General features: G+C 44.3%; 1 protein-coding gene across 1 annotated transcript; it reads left to right on the top strand.

Annotated features, from left to right (window-relative positions):
- The first annotated feature begins 696 nt into the window (after positions 1 to 696).
- AP1S3 (adaptor related protein complex 1 subunit sigma 3) lies at positions 697 to 18335 on the top strand. Its single transcript, XM_055723527.1, has 5 exons — positions 697 to 829; positions 14300 to 14478; positions 15654 to 15762; positions 16729 to 16866; positions 17851 to 18335. Exons 1-5 carry the CDS (start codon positions 719 to 721, stop codon positions 17884 to 17886), a joined length of 573 nt encoding a protein of 190 aa, XP_055579502.1. The 5' UTR covers positions 697 to 718; the 3' UTR covers positions 17887 to 18335.
- The last annotated feature ends 921 nt before the right edge of the window (positions 18336 to 19256 follow it).

Below are 19256 nucleotides of genomic sequence, written 5' to 3'. Positions count from 1 at the left end.
GTTGTCTTGTTTTGTGCTCGTGTGGTAGTTTGCATCTGAATCAGACTCCTGGTAGGAGCTTGAGAAGCCTTAGGCCTGGATTTAGAGCTTTAGATTCAAGTGATGAGCCTGTGGATGTCGCACATGATTTAGGCACCAGCTGCTTATCGGCAGATCCCTGCCGGAGGTTACAGGGATTCGCTGCTCTACCGGCGGCGCTGCTCGTGTCTTGCTCCCCCAGAAAGCACAGCTTAGCAAAGCCCAGCCGTCTGCGGTGGTTAGGGCGAGTTTCATTGTGGTGGAGGTGGGTGCAGAGCCGTCGCGGCTGTGCCGGCAGCGTGGCCTCATGCCGGGAACGCTCGGCAGGGCTGAGGCGAGCCGCTGCGGGAAACCGGCAGCGTTGTTGTTAAACTGGGGTCCCGCTGCGGGGAGCAGGGCGGGCCCACAGCCCGGGGGCACCCCGTGTGCCGGCAGGGGCCGCCTGCCCTCCCACATGCCGGGGCCTGGGGGGAGCTGTGTGCGGTCCCGGCCGAACCCCGGCCCGCTGCCCGCGCCCTGCCTCCCTCCGCCGGCGGCACAGCGGGGCCGCCTCGCGCCCGCCGTGCGGGGCCGCCCGCCCGCTCCCGTAGCGGGCGCTGCCGCCGGGCCGGGCCGGCCCCCCCGTGCCCTCCCCGGGAGCCGCGGCCCGGCGGGGGAGGCGGCCCGGGAGGGCCCTTTCGGGGCATTGTGGGAAGGCGCGATGCGGCCGGGCCTCACCTGGCGCGGGGCGGGGAGGGAGGCAGGGCGGGAGGGAGGCGGCCGGCAGCCACCCGGGCCGGGCCGGCTCCCAGCGTGCCGCCGCCGCACCATGGTAAGTGTGCCGGGGCCGGGCGGCTGCTGCCGACCCCTGCCCGGGTGCCGCAGCCCCCCTCGGCGGGCGCTCTCTGCGCTTCCCCCGCCGGGGCTGGCTGGAGGCAGGGCGGAGCGGGGCTGCCCCCGTTGCCCTCGGTCCGGCGGGGCCCGCGTTCCTGCACCCGCCGCGGCCGGGGGAGACCCTGCGCGGGGCCGGCTCGGCGCCCAGGGGCCAGCCCCATGGTGGGGCCGGGCGCTGTGGGGCCGCGCCGCTGCCCCGGGCTCCGGGCCGCCGTGCCTGCGGCAGGGCGCATCCCGGGACGGGGCGCCAGCGGCCGGCTTGTGTTTGGGGGAAAGAAACTTGGATTTCAGTGAAAAATCATCCTGCTGGAATAATCTGAGTTGGCTCTTAACAGAGGTACAACGTGTTGTGCAGGACGTGCGTGCCAGCCTGCCTGCTGGGGCCGCAGCGCACCGGCCGGGGGGCTTGGGGCGAGGGTTGCACCTTTGCAGGAATGAAAGTTCTGGTCCTTCCTTGTCTGTCTTCTGGCCCCGGGGTGAGCTGGGGTCACGCCGACAGCCGTTTGTAGCCAACCAGGAAAACAAGGCTGTTAAGAGAGCTTTCCTGCAGCCTTCCTGTAACTTGAGGAGCCGGGGTGCAGATCAGCTCAGCTCCAGAGCCTGGAGAAAGATCAGGTGTGGCTTTGTGTGGATCTCTTGTCCTTTGTCTGGCTCTTCTGTCAGAGCGAGGTGGTGTCAGGCAGTGGGTTTTCTTGTGATGGGCACATTGGGAAGAGCTTTTTCCTACCTGTATTCCCTGGTGCCAGGTAAGTGGGCGCAGCGTCCAGCGGTGCCTTTGCTCAGCTACCTGGTCTCATGGGGGTCAGAGGAGCTTTGTGCTGCCTTTCCATCAAGTGACGTGTCCGAGAGACCCGCTGGGTCTGCTTCAGTTCCTTGTACGTTTTCTGTTGGCAGCCACGTGTGTGACCTGGCTCCATGGCTGGGCAGAGGCAGCAGCAGCAGCTTGGAAGGGGGCAGCAGCCCTCCAGGTGTAAGGGCTGACAGGCAGGATCCTGTCGTTTCAGCTCTCCAGTGCTGTGCTTGGTGGTGGTTTGCTGGGATCAGAAAAGGTTGCCATGGTTATTCTCGTTTGTTAAGCGTGATGACCAATATCCTCAGAATAATGGCTAGATTTTCCCTGAGGAGGACTGTGGGCTGTCAAGCAGTAAGGTGGTCAGTGATGCCTCTTAATTGAGAAACCATCTTACTGCCTGATAATTCAGACTTGGGGCAGGTTCTGCGAGCGTGCCCTGAGCTGCTGTCTTGCACAGTTTGCCTACTGTGTGCATCCGTGATACCAGTTACTGTCAGTGCAGCTGAACAGAAGTCAAAGTCTCGACTCCTTCATCGGAGGCCAAGCTTTGTTGTTTGTCTCTATCCTCAAAGGCAGAGCTATGTTGTTGCTTTTCAGTGGCTTAGCCAGAATGCTAAATATGTGTTAGTCTAGTGTATTTAGAAAGGTGACCTGTCATTACGTTTGCAAATAGAAATGTATAGTACTGAATTTACAGATGGCAATGCAGTCTGCACACCTTAAGTCCCCACATAGATATAATCTTTACGGCTACACCCCGAGACTGGCCCTACATAGTCACTTCCCTCGGGTAAAGCTTGTGTAAACAACCAGAGTTCCTATTTTGCCCTTGAAGATCAGTAAATACAGGAGCAGATTTCAGGGAAGCTGATCTCAGAACTCTCCCTGATACATGCGCTCCATAAATGCTAGTTTTCAAAGCACTCATGATGGTCCCGGGGGAGCGCTGCTTATTGACAATTTGGAGACGATCTACTGTATTGATGGTTATAATTTTATAGGGTGAGTGTGCATTCTTACAGTTAATAATTTTATTAACGAGTGCTGTTGAAAGGGTGCTTTTGTCAGGGTACTCTTTTGGTTAAAATTACTGTGTCTGTCATCCAGTCTCTGTGAAGGAATTGTTTACGCTAAGTTACGTGTCAAGAAATAAGGGTTACTGGATGACAAACCAAGAATAAGCCTTACTCAGGCTCATGAGCGAAGAACTTTCAACAGGTCATTTAAACTCTTCGTAGATCCACTCCTCTAGCTTGGAATGACACAGTTGTGCTTGCCACCTTTTTTCTGTATTTTAAGATCTGAATGGAAGGTACTTGTGCAGATGGTACTGTATCTTAGCCAGTGGGTTGTTTTGATTGCTTGCTGTATTGCAGATTTCCAAGGAAGTTTCAGGAAAGAGTCTGTTTAGCAAAGCTAACTTCACATCCTGATGAGAAAGACAGCTTTTCTGCCTGGCTGCTGCTTTGTGACATGTTAAAAAAAAAAAAAAAAAAAAGACTTTTTAGAAAAGAGACTAAATTCTGCTCCCTGACACATATATGGGTGCAGCAGAGAAACACGTCCTGAAGGATTGCTGTCTCAACAAAATCGAAGAGCGGAGAGAGAGCACATAGGAGAAAACTCTTTCCCCAAAGACACATGTTGCTTTAGTCTTTCGTGCCTGTGTTGCAACACCTTGATCTTACTGCCACCTCAGTGTTACCAGTGCAGAACTGGTGCTTGCGTAGTAAAGGGTCTGCTTCCCTCCTACCTGTGCTGCTTTTCAGTACACCGAGAAAAATTAGTACCTGTGAGCGTGATCTGAAACCCTGGAAGAAGATCAAAAGAATCCCATTGACACAGGGGCTCTAAAAATGTACTTGGCCTGAATAGAAAAGGAGTTGGCAAGCACTGTTTCCACTTAGCGAGACATTTGATACCAGTCACTGATCTAGAAGCTTGGGTGGAAATACTAGTTGAAGCGACTGCAGCTACTGACACCTGCCCGGTGTTTTGAAATGAACTCTCAGCTATTCTGAATCACTAACAGTCTCAGTGTCCGTAATTGTTAAACTAGACACAGATCTGCAAAATGTTTTCAGTGCTGCACGGAACTTACTGTCTACAGGTTAAAGAATTAACTGCTTTTTTCCACTCTGTAATACAGCTGTGTATTGGTCTAGCAAAGACAATGAACCTTGCCTCTAGGCATTTACCTCTGAAAGACAAGAAGGGCGCAGATTAGAATAGATGAGGGAGGGAGAGAAAATTACAAATGGATGATTCTTGTTGTTTTAGGCAGTGTTCTACATGAAAAAGAAAAGTCCGTGTGGTATTTCTTTGTTTATCTTGTAGTGAACTATTACTGTGGGAGTAGATAATGGTAATGCAATGGCATCCTATTTAGAAGATTCTGAGTAGACAGACTTTTCAGCTTGGAAAGAGATGACTGCAGGGGAGGTGATAGAAATGCGTGAAATCATGAATGCTACAAAGAATGGTTGCTGCAAGAAGAGTCAGGATACATCCTGTGAAATTTTTAGGCACTAAATGTAAAGAAAACAAAAGGGAATGCTTTTTCACACAGTGTAGATGAATGTTTTTAATCTACTGCCAAGGGTGTTGTGGGTGTCCTAGTGGTTTGGCATTTCTTAGAGAATGGGTCCATAGGTGCGTTGTCTGGATCCTGATTCTGGCCCTGAATCTTTAAACCTGTGATTCCTGGAGACAGGACTACCAGAATGGTTTTACACATGCCCTGTTACTTGTGCTGTCCCCTTCTGGAAGCTGCTCAGATCAGAGTACTGCTCAGGAGGTGATCCATCATCTGGCATTCAGTTACTCCCTGCCATTCAGTTGGACTTTTTAATACCGTTTTGTGGGATTTGCTAGGAAAAATGTTTTTTTGGGGTTCTTCTCAGGAAGTCTATAATCTCTGACTGTCGATGTGATCCTCTTCCAGTTTTGCATGTCTGTCTCAAGTACTCACTGTCATGAGTCACTGTTGTACTAGAGACCGCGCTGGACTGCCTGGCTGTGCAGTCATTGCGATGCACACTTTACTGTCTCTGGGTAATATGCTCATTTCTGGAAAGCGGAAGAAATGATAGATCATCTGATGATTCTTTGCTTAAGTCATTTTATATATTTTCACTCACAAATAAGAAAACTGTAGGCTTGTCTCAGAGCCAGGCATTACTGGGATGTGAAGTGCCTGGAGGGCTTTGGAGAAAGCCATGGCATCTGAGGTAGGCAAATGGAGGGAGAGAGCTAGAGGAGTAATGGGCAGCGGTGGCTATGAGGAGGCAAGAAAATGCTGCCAAGCATGTGAGCCATGTAAAATGTTTGCTGCTTTTCTTTAATTACTTCAAAATCCCGTGCTTTATAAACCATCCTGTAGATCTTCTGCCTTCTGAAGGCATCAGTTATGTGCAAGGGACAAAACAGTGAAAGTATTGAGGAAACTGATGGGTCAGAGAGGGCAGGTAGAGCTGCTCCTCCCCAAAGTACTTACAAGATTTATGCTTTGGCATATACATCAGGCATTTATGTGAGCCAGTAGCAGTCTTTCCAGTGATGCCTAAATTAAAACCGTACTGCTCCTGTAAAAAGAATTCTTTCTGTATCACATATGTACAACTGCTAATTACCATCCCTGCCCATTCATTTCCCTTTCATTTCCCTACTGTCCTATTTCTAAAGGCTGTCACATGCATTTCCTTGGCTGCTTTGGGTATCTGCTTTCTTGAGGGGCCAACTCTGGGCCTTTGTGTTTTATAGATGTTGCAGTTTAGAGAGGTGCAGGGTCCAGTCATGCTCAAATGGTGTTTTATTTGCAAGTAGGAATATAGCATGCAGAGTCACCGGGGTAGGACGGGAAAAGAAAATTTACATTTGTATGGTTTAAGGCAAGCTTGACGTGCCTTTCTTGCCAGACATGTCTTTCTGGCCTAGTATGTCCTGGATTTATGTTTCTTAATATGACAGATATAACCCTAGGTACTCCATGCACCAGTCTTTTTTTTTTTTTTTTTTTCTTCTCTAACTTGCAGAATTTGTGAGGATGTCCATTTGCTATTCTCTGTGTAGACCTGAGAAGGGAAGAGAGGGCATTAAAATCCCTCTTCACCAGCCGGTAAATGCCTGTTGCTGCCTTGCTGCTTGAGCTTGACGGTAGTTTTTGCTCAGACACTTGCAGTTCTCGATGACCCATTAACCAGTGCAGGAACCCCTGTATGATGATCATGTCCCTCTGCCTAGTTCCCTGAGGCAAGCGATAGACACATAGTGCAAAAGAATGAGAAAAAGAATCATTTTTGTTTGAAGAAAATGCAGAAATTTACCAGTTTGTGCCTTTTGTCTTGCAACATTGCATGCTGGAAGGAGAACATGTGAAGTGTTGGGTGGGTGTCTGCCCGTCTGCTCTGAGCTCTGGAAAAGCCATGGGAATGGCTACATGGCTGCGTTAAACTCACAACTCAACAGCCACCAGGCTCAGGAGACGGGGATGGGGAAGGAACAGGACCTAAAGCATTTCCTTTCCTCTGAGTCTCGTGACAAGACCCAATGTATAGCAGAATTAATTTTTCATACACTTTGTCATTCTGGAGGCTAAATTTTGGGCCAACATAAAGCATTTTGTGAGATCCTGTGCTCTGGCCCTTTCTTCTGTAAACAGCAGTTGCTTCTTTAGGTTAAGTCCATGTCAGTTCTTTACCTTAATGAAAAAAAAAATGCCATTTTAAAAGGGAAAACCAAGAGTTTATTGAAAGTGCCTAAGTGGAACGCTGCAGTGTTTCAAAAGAATTACTCCAGTGCGCTTTCAGAGTCATTCACGAATGTCATCCTAACTCATGTGAATCTTTGGTCCTTTCAGAGCTTGAGTTTTCCTTGAGTGTCTATGTTGGGAGCTGGAGGAATGGGTGTGAGACTGCTGCAGACCTGCAGTGTTCCTGCGCCGCCAGACATGGCCTTCCCAGGGCTGAAGCACTATGTCAGCTGGCTGAGGCCCCAGGGAAACGCATCACCTTCTTGTGTGCCTGCCCTGGCCCAGAGCAAAGCTCTTTAACTTTGCTCCCTGAAAGCTCAGGGGCAAGGGAAGGGCATCACGGTGCCTTCACATAGCAGAGCTTTGCAAATACCTGATAAGACAAATGGGAAATTAAAATAAAAGAGGCTGCACCTTTTGCTAGAGTCTATTGGGCTAGATTTTAGCTCTGTTTCTTCACCGGCTGTCCAAGTAGCAGGCTGGGAAAACAGCTTCTTGTGACTGTAAAATACACTGGGGCTATAGCGAATTAGAGGTAGTTCTTGGCAGCTTGTTCAGCCTCTCCCCTGGTCTCCTCCTGCTAATAGTAACCTAATGAAGATTTCCACTGCCTCCCAAAAGCGTATAAACAAATAAAAACACCTCTGAGAACACAGGAGGTAGAAGGATGTGATTACCTGGTTAATAATTGTTCTGAATGTCTTCAAATTGTGCTGCTTTCTGTAAGGTCAGCCAGCTGGTGTCCCTGCAGCTGTCTGTCCCTGGAGCCAAGGCTGAGGATGTGAGTGCTGTCTCTCTGGTTCACGCAGCTGCAGTGTGGTCACTGGCCTGCTCTCCACTGGTGAAGTTTGGGGAAGGTTTTGTGCAAACTCCCTGCCTGGACCTGTTCTTGCTTATTGCCTAGAAACTGGGGTAATTCCACTTTGTGGGAATAAAAAAAATCACGGATTTAAGAAAACTGAGACGAATTATCCTCTGTAAAAACTGGATGTCGCTGCCTGCATCTACATCTTAGGAGCTCTGTTGGAAAGCTGTGCTGTCTGTCCTCTTTGGAGAGGTGCTGGAAACCCAGCTTCGCCATTGGTGGGATGCCCAGCAGCCTGCGAGGAGGAGACCCAAGCATGCCTGTACTGTAGGGAGGTGGTTGTTGAAGGAATTTTGCTGGGTTATGAGAAATGAGCCAAGGTCAGGAGGACTAGACCTGCTAGAGGCAGTGATAAACAGGAACAGAGCTGGAGGGAGCTTGCGGGGGCCTGAGCATTGTTTTCTCATCCTTAGGTAGGGATCAGGAGCAGGGAGCTTCAAGATGGTTTTGATTCAGAACTTGAGATCAGCTGTAGTGTTTTGATTATAGTTTTGTTTAACTCAAGTGAGGCTCTCAAGAAGGTTGTTGCCTGGATCAATATTATATGGTGTAAATATCCTTTAAATACTAGAATGCTGGTCAATTTAAAATCTTCAGTAATAAGATAAGGGCAGTTTCTGCATCACAAAAAGCATAAAATCAATGTGTAACTATAGTCACGTGTGCCTGTAATGATCTGGCACAGCTTTTATTGCATGGACTTTGGATGTATTGTTTAGGGGAAATTGTTCAGAAATGTTCCTAATGGAGATTAAGTGAGACAGAATTCTGTGCCAGTTGGGCAGCTACTTTGGTATTTTTGTGTTGCAGGTTTTTCATTTATTTTCTTTTTTTCTTATTTGCTTGAATCATACGGACTGAATATGCATTTGAATTTTTAAAGCTGAGATTCTACGGTATTTAACAAATACCTGTCAGCTTCTGCGTGGCTGTGAATAACAGACTAACAGAGTAAACAAGGAAGGCAATATTTTCAATAAAGTAGCCTGTTCTGGATTTTACATAATTGCTTTAAAAGTCCCTAAAATCCCAGAGTGTATGTATTAAAGGTCAGTAGCCAGATGGGGACTCCGTGCAGCAGCAGAATACCGAAATACTTCAGTGTGTTGTTATTCTGGCTTTTCCTGATGTAGCTAGATTGTTAATACATTAGGTCAGTAGTTGTCCATTCAGTATGTCCTTCTCATTTCGCCTTAAACACCTGGCATTCCAAGCCATCTGTGTGTTCACAGTATAGCTATTCTTTTTTTTTTTTTAAAAAAAAAGTCAGTATTTACTTTCCTCCCTTAAAAAAAACCACTAAACAAAGCAAACACTGAAATGAATTTTTTTTATTCTTCAAATGTTTTGGAGAAAAAAACCTCTTCGGATAATTTGGATGCTCATACTTTTTAAAAGAAACAATTTCATGAAGGTAGGTTTGTTCATTTTCAGATGTAATGTGAAATAAATACTAATAAAAAAACTCTGGACACCTGTCGATGTTGGGAAATACATTCTTTCATTTGGAGGAAAGAATGAAAAATAGTAAAAGATAAGCAGAATATGAACTCGACTAAAACAGTGCCAGAAGATCAAGCAGACTTCAAGGGAGTCAGAATAAGTGAAAAGAACTTTATGAAAAAAGTTGCTTCCTCTCCACTAAGTACAGCCAGTCAGGCTGGTTTTCCCCAGGTTTCTGTCGGCAGCTGTTGGCACGCCATCAGCCAAAGGTGTGGCTTTTGTTGTCCCACTTCCCTTTTTATGTGGTCCATCAGTTTTTCTTTATTAGTATGTCATACGTTGCCTGTTCCCCTACTGGCAGCAGCAGGCTTAAAAAGAAAGCTTTTAAAGAAAACCTAAGTTTCCAAGTTCTGCCAAGCTGTCTGTTTCAGGATAGTAATTCCTAATTGCAAATTTTAGTTAACTTATGAATTTCAGGAATCTTTCTCTTTTATAAAGGTGACTTTGATTTGGGAGGGATTTAACTGAATTCCAAAAGGTTACAACTGGAGCAGAGTCTAAACCCAATGCTGCTGGAGTGACAGAGCTGCCTAGCCAAGCAAATCCTTGCCCAAACCAAGCACCCAGGAAAGAGAAGGATTCTTTTTTTTCAGTCTTCCAGCTGCCATCTCTTCTGCCATCCCTCCCCGTAGGCTCCTTGGAGTCCTCCTGTTTCCCTGTCCTCTCCCATGGAGGGACCTGGAGCAGCCAGATGCCACAGAACAGGTTATGCAGGTTGAATTACAGGAGGAGGAGAAGCAGCATTTCTAGTGCTCATTCCTCTCACAGCCGGGTGAATTAGAGCCTTGCTGCGTTGACCCCTGGAGTTCCCCTCACAGGAAGAAGTGTGGCATCTTTTACATGTTTATGTCATTGGACAGTAAACTGGAGAAATGACTCTGGGAGTCAGGAAAGCTGCTTTGCCTACCCACGTGGCAGTCTTTTTTGATACCCTTACAGGTGGTTTGTTCTGTATGTATATGTTAAAGTCTGGGGCCCTTTAGGCAGTTGTACTAAATGTTGGAGTTCAGATAAAGTTTTAAAACCTCTGTAAAAGCAACAAATGAGCGCAGTTCAAAACCAGTGAGCCAACTGTAAAGTGTTTGATTGGTCTGGAGTGCGAAATGGCTGCACACTGGGGAAGGCTGCACGAAGGGGACCTCTGGTCTTGGCAGGGAGCAGTCTAGGAGACAGGCTTAGGTGAGCTACTTCTCAGACCATGGCAGCCCATTAGCAAAAGGAGAGAAAGGTCTCCCAAGGAAGGTGGGGAAAAAAAAGTATCAATTGTGCATTTTACATACATCTTTTATATTTGCTTTTTATGAACATGTAAACCTTCTGTATTTTGCATTTTCAGTGTGTGGTCTATTTACTGCTAAATTATTTCATATGAAAGTTTTTTGTAGCCCTGAAACTAAGGGGGGTGGTTGTTAACACTGGTGCAGTTTTGTAGATCTGGATGAAACAAAAGGCCTTCTAAGTTTCTGACCTGTTACACAACTTACAGCTGCAGTTGATTCAGAAATGCATGAGGAGGGGATAGAATTCAGGTTTAGAAGTCCGGTTTAAATGCTTGATTTAAAAAAACAACTATTTTTCCAACTAGGAAATTATGGCTTACAAATACAAAATGCAGTCATTTAGGCTACTTACTGACGTTTGTGGAGATAATTTTGCATAGTGCTGTAGGTGGTTGGGTCTGATTCAGTAAAACAGGCTAATAAAATTACACTCAGCTCCCAGACCAAAGCTTGTCTCCTACAGACTCCTCATGTGAAGGCAGCCGATGCTCTCATAGGAACTGCACTCCTCATCCCGACCCACTCAGGCTTGGACCTAAATATTCCCACTGGCATCGCCCCTGGGTCTGGTGATTGTTAGTCACAGCCAGCACACCCTAGAATGGAAGCAAAAGAAATCAAGCACTCTGCTTCAAAGGTATTTTGCTTGAAGCAAGTCATTTGCCTTTGTTTTCCTCTGGAATTAGAACTTTTAAAGATGAGTAAAACCTAAAACCAGGATAATCTACCTCTGTTCGTAGTTTGGCTGCTGAAAACTAACCAAAAATTCCTTAATCAACATCCATCTCACCGTTAGCACTATAGGAAAGCAAATAGGTTTTCCCAGTCAAGGAACAAATGAGCTATTAATTTGTGTTTGTGCAGTTCTTCAACATTTCCAGGTTTATTGATGCGTCGGCATCTTTCCAGTGAGCTGTAACAAGGGAGCTGGGGCAGTGGGGAATGTGGTGTGTCGCACTGTGTCTGTGTGGCTGGGCAGAGCGATGCTGAACTGCCTGAAACAATGTCTGTCTATAGCAATGAGATGCTCACACAGGAATTAAGCCATTTAACCTCTTGAGAATGTAACAACATTTACCTCTTAGAGAGTTTCCCAAATTGAATGGAATTTAGGAAAAGGAAGAAGAGTCAAAAGAGAAAAAAAGCCTACCGTATTTTCTAAGTATCTGCAGCTTTCTAGTGCATTATTTTGTTACAGGAGCTCTGAGCTGGCCGGTAATACATACCTAGGCTTCAGGGCACATTATTTTACTGCAGACTGTAAAATTAGAAATGGGCTACGGTAGAAGCTCTTACCTGTTTTCTAGCTGTATATATTTCTATAATAGTAAAATCGCCTTATGAGGTATGCAGTTATATTCTGTATATGAAGCAACGTGGGATAGGAGACCCAAAAGTGGGATTTTTGAAACTTGTGTACAAATCTTGATGCGTTTAAAAGTGTGTTAATGGGTATTTTCTGATTGCAAAGAATGTTCCTTCTGCTCATGAAAGGGGTGGTGAAACATCAACTGCATCGTTACAAGAAACAGTGGAGTTTTCAAAGCAATTTTAAATGGAGAGCAGCCAGCTTTCCTATGGGTGAAGCATAACACCCTGAAGTAAACTAATCAGCAGAAAATGGTGATAATATTCACAGTAATTCCCTGGCTTGCTGGTATTTAACCTTTTAGAGGCGTAAGGCTGCTCTCGTGCACATACATGGATTACTTGCAGGCACTCAGAGTTAAGGTCCGTTGGGTCCAACAGCTGAACCCAAACCAGAACACCCCTTCATTGTCTTCCCCTATTGAAGCACGGCAGGCAAACACATTTCTTCCTGAGGATCTCTCAAACTGCACGACCTTGTTATGCTGACCGTGCTGCCAGCTTTTGATAGGAATTCATTGACTAATTCCCTGCATTGTCAATCAAATCTAATCACCCTTTCCTATCTGATCCACCATATTTCTAGAAATTTGTTTATCAAATAGCTGCTACCTGTGCCTCGTTACTTTTAAATGGACACCCACTGACCTTCTGCTCTTGTGTGCAGGACCTATGCCCTGCTTTTCAAAATACACTCACCTTTACAAAGGCTTTGGAGTTAATGAGCTGTGCAGCACGCAAAGTAGTCTTTCATTCATTCATTCAGCTCCTCTCAGCGGACCAAGTGTATGGACACTAAGTACTGTCCCTTCATCTACTGGGCCGGGGTAACCCTGACAGCTGGAATGTTGTCAAAACCCAGTTGGTCATATGAACAGAGAAAGGCAAGAGCATGGTGCTTTGATCTTCACTGTAATCAGGCCATGTGTACTGCTGGCAGCATAATTTTTATTTAGCAAGCTCATCTGGAGAGTATTATAGGACTCAATACAAGGCAGCTACAAAATCCTTGTAATTTTATCAAGCACATTAGACTAATGATGGCAAGAGCCATATTTCCACCAGTAGATCCTGCCACAGGCACATATGAATAAAACAGTCCACGTTTCCTTAAAATGATCCCACATTTAAAGTCTTTCTCAGTATAGTCAGAACTCTTATCTCTGGATTACTCAATAACTATGTGACTTAAGAGCTAGAGCGTGGCTCTGAATTATGAATGATTGCTTTGTTTAAAATCGGTAGCTTTTCTTTTTTTTCTTTTATGTAGAAGCTTCCCTGGTATACTCCTCTGCTTGGACTTTACCAGAGCGTAGAATGATTTTTGTCTTTATAGAAACCTGCATTTTAATCTTGATAGTAATAGTGAACATTAACTTTAATCCTTACTGGGGAGATGGAGCAATGGGGAAGTAAAGGTGCAGCAATAAGCTGGAGTAGAAAAGAGGGAGAAGGGATTAGGGTGTAGACTGGGAAACTATAGGGAAGGGTAAGGCTAGGCGAATGGGAATGGGATGTGTCAAGGGACCTGCCAGCTCTTCTGCTGGGGGGCTCGCAAGGACTGGGAACAAATGAGGAAAATGAGCTGTGCTTCTCCCTGGTCCACCCAGCATCAGAGGAAGCCTTGCCTCTGCTTGGGCAGGTGGTGGTGTGCCTGTCATGGTGACATGGCCGTGACTACGGTTAGACATCCTTCCTGCAGGTCCCTGGCCTTCAGGCATTGCTACTGGTGAGAAAAGCGATGGGGATGCCTGTCAGGAACAGGGCAGTTCACAGTGTCTTCAGCCACTGGAAGCATCTCTATCCCTGCTAGGTTTTGGTTTGTGGGTTTTTTTCCATTTGACAGATGGTGTCCCATTGAGATGGATGTCATCCTCAAATAGATTTCCTGCATTCTTAAAGCCATTGCCATGCTATGGGTAGATGGCTTACTGTACTGCTTAAAGACTTAGTATGGTCATTTATTTTAATCTGCTAATAAAAGCATTTGTATAAATGTGAATTGATACTTTTCTTCCAAAAGCCAACTGGCATTTGAAAGTGAGCACTTCTGTATTTCAATAATACTGCTAACGCTAAGCATGAAAAAATCATGGGCCAAACTGTGGAAAATTATGACTAGACTTAAATTTGAAATTTTAGAACAGTGTACATATTATGCTTTATTTAATGTAACATACTTGGTCACTGAGGTCTGTCCTTTGTCATCATAGTCATCTGTGTTTCATAATCTGGTGATTTCTTTAGTAAAACTAGTCAAGCTCCCTTTCCAAAGCAGTTGCTTTCTTCTGCTCCTTATAGCCTCTTCTAGGAATGTGCTGCTTTGTTTGTGACCTGAGATTGATCAATACCAAAATTAGTGATTACTATCTAGGTATTCGTGTTTCTGGTCTTGTGCCACACTGCATTCTTGGTCTCCCTAGCCCCTAGCCTTGTTGTGTATAAGTCTTTATTCCCTTCACTAAGGTGTCTAATCTTGCTGGAGGAGGCTCTTCTCACAACTGCAAAGTGGTGATGCTCCTCCCGTTCCCCATGGAAGTGGTAGAGTAGGAAGCAAAGCTGCTGTTTGCACGAGGTGAGGAAGGAGGTGGGGAAGGTCGGGTGGAAGAGGGTGCGAAGGGGAGAGGTCTCACAGAGAGGAGAGAGCTGCCTGGGGAAGAAACAGGAGAGAAGAGGGATCTCTGCTGCCCCGCTCAGCCTCCCCCAGACCTCACTGACGCCACGTCCAGACATCATGTCAGGGCTGGAGATGCCTTCGCTAGGATTTCACAGAGTTCCGGCGTGGGGCAGAGGAATGCTCTTCTCTGGCTGTGGCCCCAGTGTTAACCATGTTGCTTTGTTTACTCTAGATACACTTTATACTGCTGTTCAGTCGGCAGGGGAAGTTAAGGCTTCAGAAATGGTATACGACGCTACCTGATAAAGAGAAGAAAAAGATCATTCGAGAAATTGTTCAGATTATTTTGTCTCGCAATCAAAAAACATGTAGTTTTGTTGACTGGAAAGACCTCAAGCTTGTTTACAAAAGGTGTGAGTAATTTTGTGAGAACGTATGATTACTATTCATATAAATAACGTGCCAGAAGAGGGAAAATAAAGGCTTTCTTCAAGAAAAGCAGCAAACAAAACCTTAAGTGCTAGACTAAGCTAGTCAGAGCCTGCCATCAGTGATCTGTGTATACCAGCACAGTGTCCCCAGATAAACCGGCAGGGTAAATTGTGGGGTGCAAAATACTTGTACAATCAGTTAAAGGAGAGAAATGGGAGTAACATAATAAGTATTGGTGCTTGAAATTCTGTGAGAAGGCTTTAGGCTTCACTGCTCCTTCTAATTCCCCAAGGTAGCCTGCTGAGATGCATGCTGAGCTTTATCAGGCTCTTCAGGAGGCTGCAGGAGCTATTCTGAGGCACTTTCAACATTTTGTCAAATTTTGTCTGAAATATATGTTCCTCTGGAAAGTGTTAATTTACACTTCCTTTTCCAAACCGATCACTGGACCCCAGTTACAGGATGCTTAGCATTAACTGCCTGTTCATTCATGTAAAGTTGGAGCAAACAAAAGTAGCATTAAGGTATAGCACGCTGTACAAATTAAGCGGCATCTCCCATTTAGCAAAAATGGTGCTCCATGCTGTGAAGCGATGGATATAAACATCTGATCAGATGCTGTGACAAGTTGGGCTTCCAGCCACAGCACCAGAGAGTTGAGGTAGATCGTTACTCCCATCTTGGGTTGATTTAAACATAAAGTTTTGCTGCAAGTTAGTTGTGAAGATTGCTTGGTCTAAGCAGTTTCATGCTTTCAGGCCCTATGTAAAACACTGTCAGTTACTTGATAGCCAGCAGGATTGCTGGGATGTAACTCCTTCCACCTTGGTTTTTGCCTTTATTTTTTAATAAAGAGCAGTAACTCATTAATTAACCCCACTTACTGTAGTGCTGTTGCAGCAGCTGAGGGAGACCTTAGAGTACTGCTGATTTACTGTTTTTTTTTTTAAGACCGGTGTTGGAGGTATCCCACTTTGCCAAGGGTGGAGTTTGTTTTTCTAACTAAATTAAGAATTTGTTTAAATTATCTGATCTTTTTAAGCGTTCTCTGGGACATTGTAAGAATGAAAGAAAATGATTATTTTAGAGACCAGATAGACATTAACTGTCATTTGCATAGCTGTTCACTCATGGTTTTGCCTTTGTTTCCCTAGGTATGCTAGTTTATATTTCTGTTGTGCAATAGAAGACCAAGACAATGAGCTCCTGACACTAGAGGTCGTTCATCGATACGTAGAGCTTCTGGACAGATACTTTGGAAACGTAGGTTTCACTTTCTCCCCTGAACTCCATTCCTGGCTGTCTGATAAACCGTTGTCTGAAGGTGTTTTGCTTCATGTTTCCATCTGCACTGCTTAACTTGTAGACTCTCTTAATCCAGAGCGAAATGAATTATTAGAATATTTTATAAAATAGAGCTGAAACTATCATAAGATATTTTTTTTTTATCCTTTCCCCCCTCCCAATTTAATCTCGGTGCTTGGTATGTCTGTCTTGGAATAGAATTTGAGGGGAAAGCTTGAGGAAAATTACTTTAAAAAACCCTGGGTGAGTGTACTCTGATTCTCTCTCCTGACATCTTCAGATATGCTCATTTTGTTTGTTTCACAATATTGTGTAACAATTAAGGGCATATGAAGAGGAAAAAGATAAAGTGGGTGGTTTTTTTAAAGCAAAGACCTGAAGAAGGTCCAAATAAGTCTTTTCAGTAAGTCTTAGAAGACTGCAGGAGACCCATCTTTTCTATGAACATTTTTGAAATTGTTCCCACTACCTTAATACATTTCTTATGTAAATCACTGTGCCGTTTGTACCACCTCAAAACAAAAAAGTGGTCCGTGACTGTAAGATCACTAGGGCAGGGATTTTGTCTTGCTCTGTGAAGCTGCATGAACATGTGTAACCCATATTACAAGTGCTATGTAAGACCTATTACAAGGTTAGTGGGCTAGGAAGTCAGCTTTGTTCTCTGAAAACTACTATGAATGTAATATATTGTATAAAATATAGTAAGTGGAATATCTTTGCTGTAAGTATAGGCTATATATGTGAAGAGAATACATGCAGAAGCTGCAATATTACAGAATATGCAGTATCTTTCTTTACCCTGCTACTTGCCACAAGAGTGGATATGTTGAATAAGTTTGATCATCTTACAACTTTTGGCCTAGTAGTGCTTATAATGCTGTAAAAATTATTTAAATGTGGGGTGTCCTTTTGTTCTGGCAGGTGTGCGAGCTGGATATTATCTTTAATTTTGAAAAAGCTTATTTTATTCTTGATGAGTTTGTAATCGGTGGAGAAGTTCAAGAAACTTCAAAGAGGTCTGCAGTGAAAGCCATAGAAGACTCTGACATGTTGCAGGAGGTAAGGCAGAGGAAAACAAAAGGCAAACCCCTGATCTTCCTCCGCCTTCTTTCATCTTCCTTGTTTGACAGGAGCTTAAAATACAGCTAAGCACTTCTGGTATTTAATTATCCAAATGTGTCTTACGTCCAGTTTCAATAGGTACAACAGTGCAGTCAAGGTAGCAGTTATATAAGCTTTCAATTCAACCCTCTTGCATCTTGCGGAATTGTCTGGAGGCTCTTTATATAATGCTCTCTTGCAGTTTAACTGCTAGAATTTCTTGGATATTATATTAAGAAATAGCTTAAGATGTATCTAAGATATTTATATAATATGAGAACATAATCTAAGGTTATATTTCATTTATACGTACATATATATGGATACAGAAGAATCTCTTCTGTTTCACTAATACATTGGAAACAGATGACCTGCTGTTAACACTTAACATGGGCAAAAGTTCTTGCTGGCAAACGAGTTTCATTCATAACACCTTCGTAGTCTTTCTGCAGGGCACAGATATGTAACTTTATTCAGAACCCTGCAGGAATTCTCTTGTTGTAACTTGTAATGTAACTTGTACCATTGAGCCAGGAGTGGCAAAAGCAGCTGAATGTGATGGATTTACTTCATTTTTTCCTGGGTAGCGAAGGACCCATTTTAATGCTGGAAGAAAAGCATGCTGGTAGAAGTAACTAGGGGCACGCTATGTCAGTCCAACAGTTTTTCACAGTGGTCTGGCATTTGCACGTGAAACTACACCAGCTTTGTACAACGGCCAGCTGGATGTGATGAGTTTGGCCACAACCGTGATGCCACGATTAGAAGAGCAGATTCTAAAATGCTCTGAAAGGTTTTTAAAGCAGAGTTATTTCTACCTTTTAGTTAATTAATTCCATGCAAAATTACAACTGTCTTCAGAGAGGACGAGAGGATTTGTTTGAATATTACTGTACTGCTTATAATGCATCAAGTTTTTGTTTTGTTTTGTTTTTCCCCCAGACAGTGGAAGAGTACATGAACAAGCCTGCATTTTAATGTTAAAACTACCTGGAGAGAGAACTGCTGTATGCACCTCTAAAATGCACTTCCTGAAATTGCTTCCCAATGTGCCAGATCCTCAGAGAAATACCAAAACCCAATAACTGAAGGGGTTTGTTTGTATAATGGTGAAGATGAAGGTCAGCTAATGTAGCAGAGGGTTTAACAATTCTGCACTTGTGTTACTCTACAGATGAGTTTCTCAGAGTTGTTACTACCCTTCGTCTAGTTTCTCTTCTCCTAGCTGGGCTAAACACTTGTTTTGTACCATGTCTTTTAGCTTCAGGTTTTGTCATCATAAACTGTTACTGACAGTACTTCGAAGAGCTATTTTTACTAGTTTTGGTCTACTGCTGACCGTATGACTCTACTTTTGTACAAATGTCCATTATTTTGAATGTAATGATTATTCTGCTCTAATAATAATTTTTTTTCTAAAAGCCAAATGGTTGTGGACCCTGATTTCGCAAGCTTGTTTCGAAAATGTAAGCCACCTAGTATAAGGAGAAAGACACTTCTTTTTGGACCAGCCTCTTTCTTTCTCTATCTTCCTTCTATTTTCTGTTGTAGTCTGGTAGCAGGACTGCTCCAACTGCTACTAGACTGCACTTCGCACCTTAGGAAGACTGTTGGCTCAAGATGCTTCTGCCAGGTTTAGTGTATTCTTTTTGCTGCTGCATGCGGGTGGCCTGTTTCTGTCTTTCTTCTCATTTTGCTGTCCCCTTCCCAGATCCCCTGGACCTGGACAAAGGCTGCAACCTTTGGAAGTGTGCAGCTTGAGAGCAGGAGATATCCTGAAGAGATTAGTCTTTGATATTGTAGGGTGAAAATAATCTCTTATATCTTTTGGTATCTACTAATAACCGTCTTTCCCAGTAGAGTTTTCCTGTCCCAAATTCACACACCTATTAGGATGATCAGCTTTCTAGTAGTTGAGCGTGGCCCATTTTTGTGAAGGTTGGACAATTTAATCAATCTTTTATAACTTTGCAAGCTGCATAAAGGGAAAAAGAGAAGAATCAGCTGGGCTGTGCATCTTACTGTGTATTATAAAACATTGTAGCTGTGTGTGGGGAGCCAGGTATGTTAACTTGCAAGTCCGTCAGTGCAATTTGGTCTCTCTAAACTGATTGAACACTTCCTTAGAGAGATAATTTCCTCCTTTAACAGAATTCAAAGCTCAGAGAAATTCAATTTATCCTAGCCCATAACCCATAGCTGGATGCTTTGTCTCTGTCAAATCATGAAACTGTCCTATAGAAAAATCAGGTAAGTTATCAGAGACATATGCCAGAATGATCTGAGCGTTGATTCACATTTCCCTTCCACATATTTTCTTTGATTTCTGGAATGTACAGTCAGTATTT

This window comes from Falco cherrug, chromosome 11 (assembly GCF_023634085.1).
Source record: "Falco cherrug isolate bFalChe1 chromosome 11, bFalChe1.pri, whole genome shotgun sequence".
Lineage (NCBI taxonomy): Eukaryota > Metazoa > Chordata > Aves > Falconiformes > Falconidae > Falco > Falco cherrug.
Note: the sequence above shows the minus strand (reverse complement) of the source record. Positions and strands in the feature narration are given on the sequence as shown.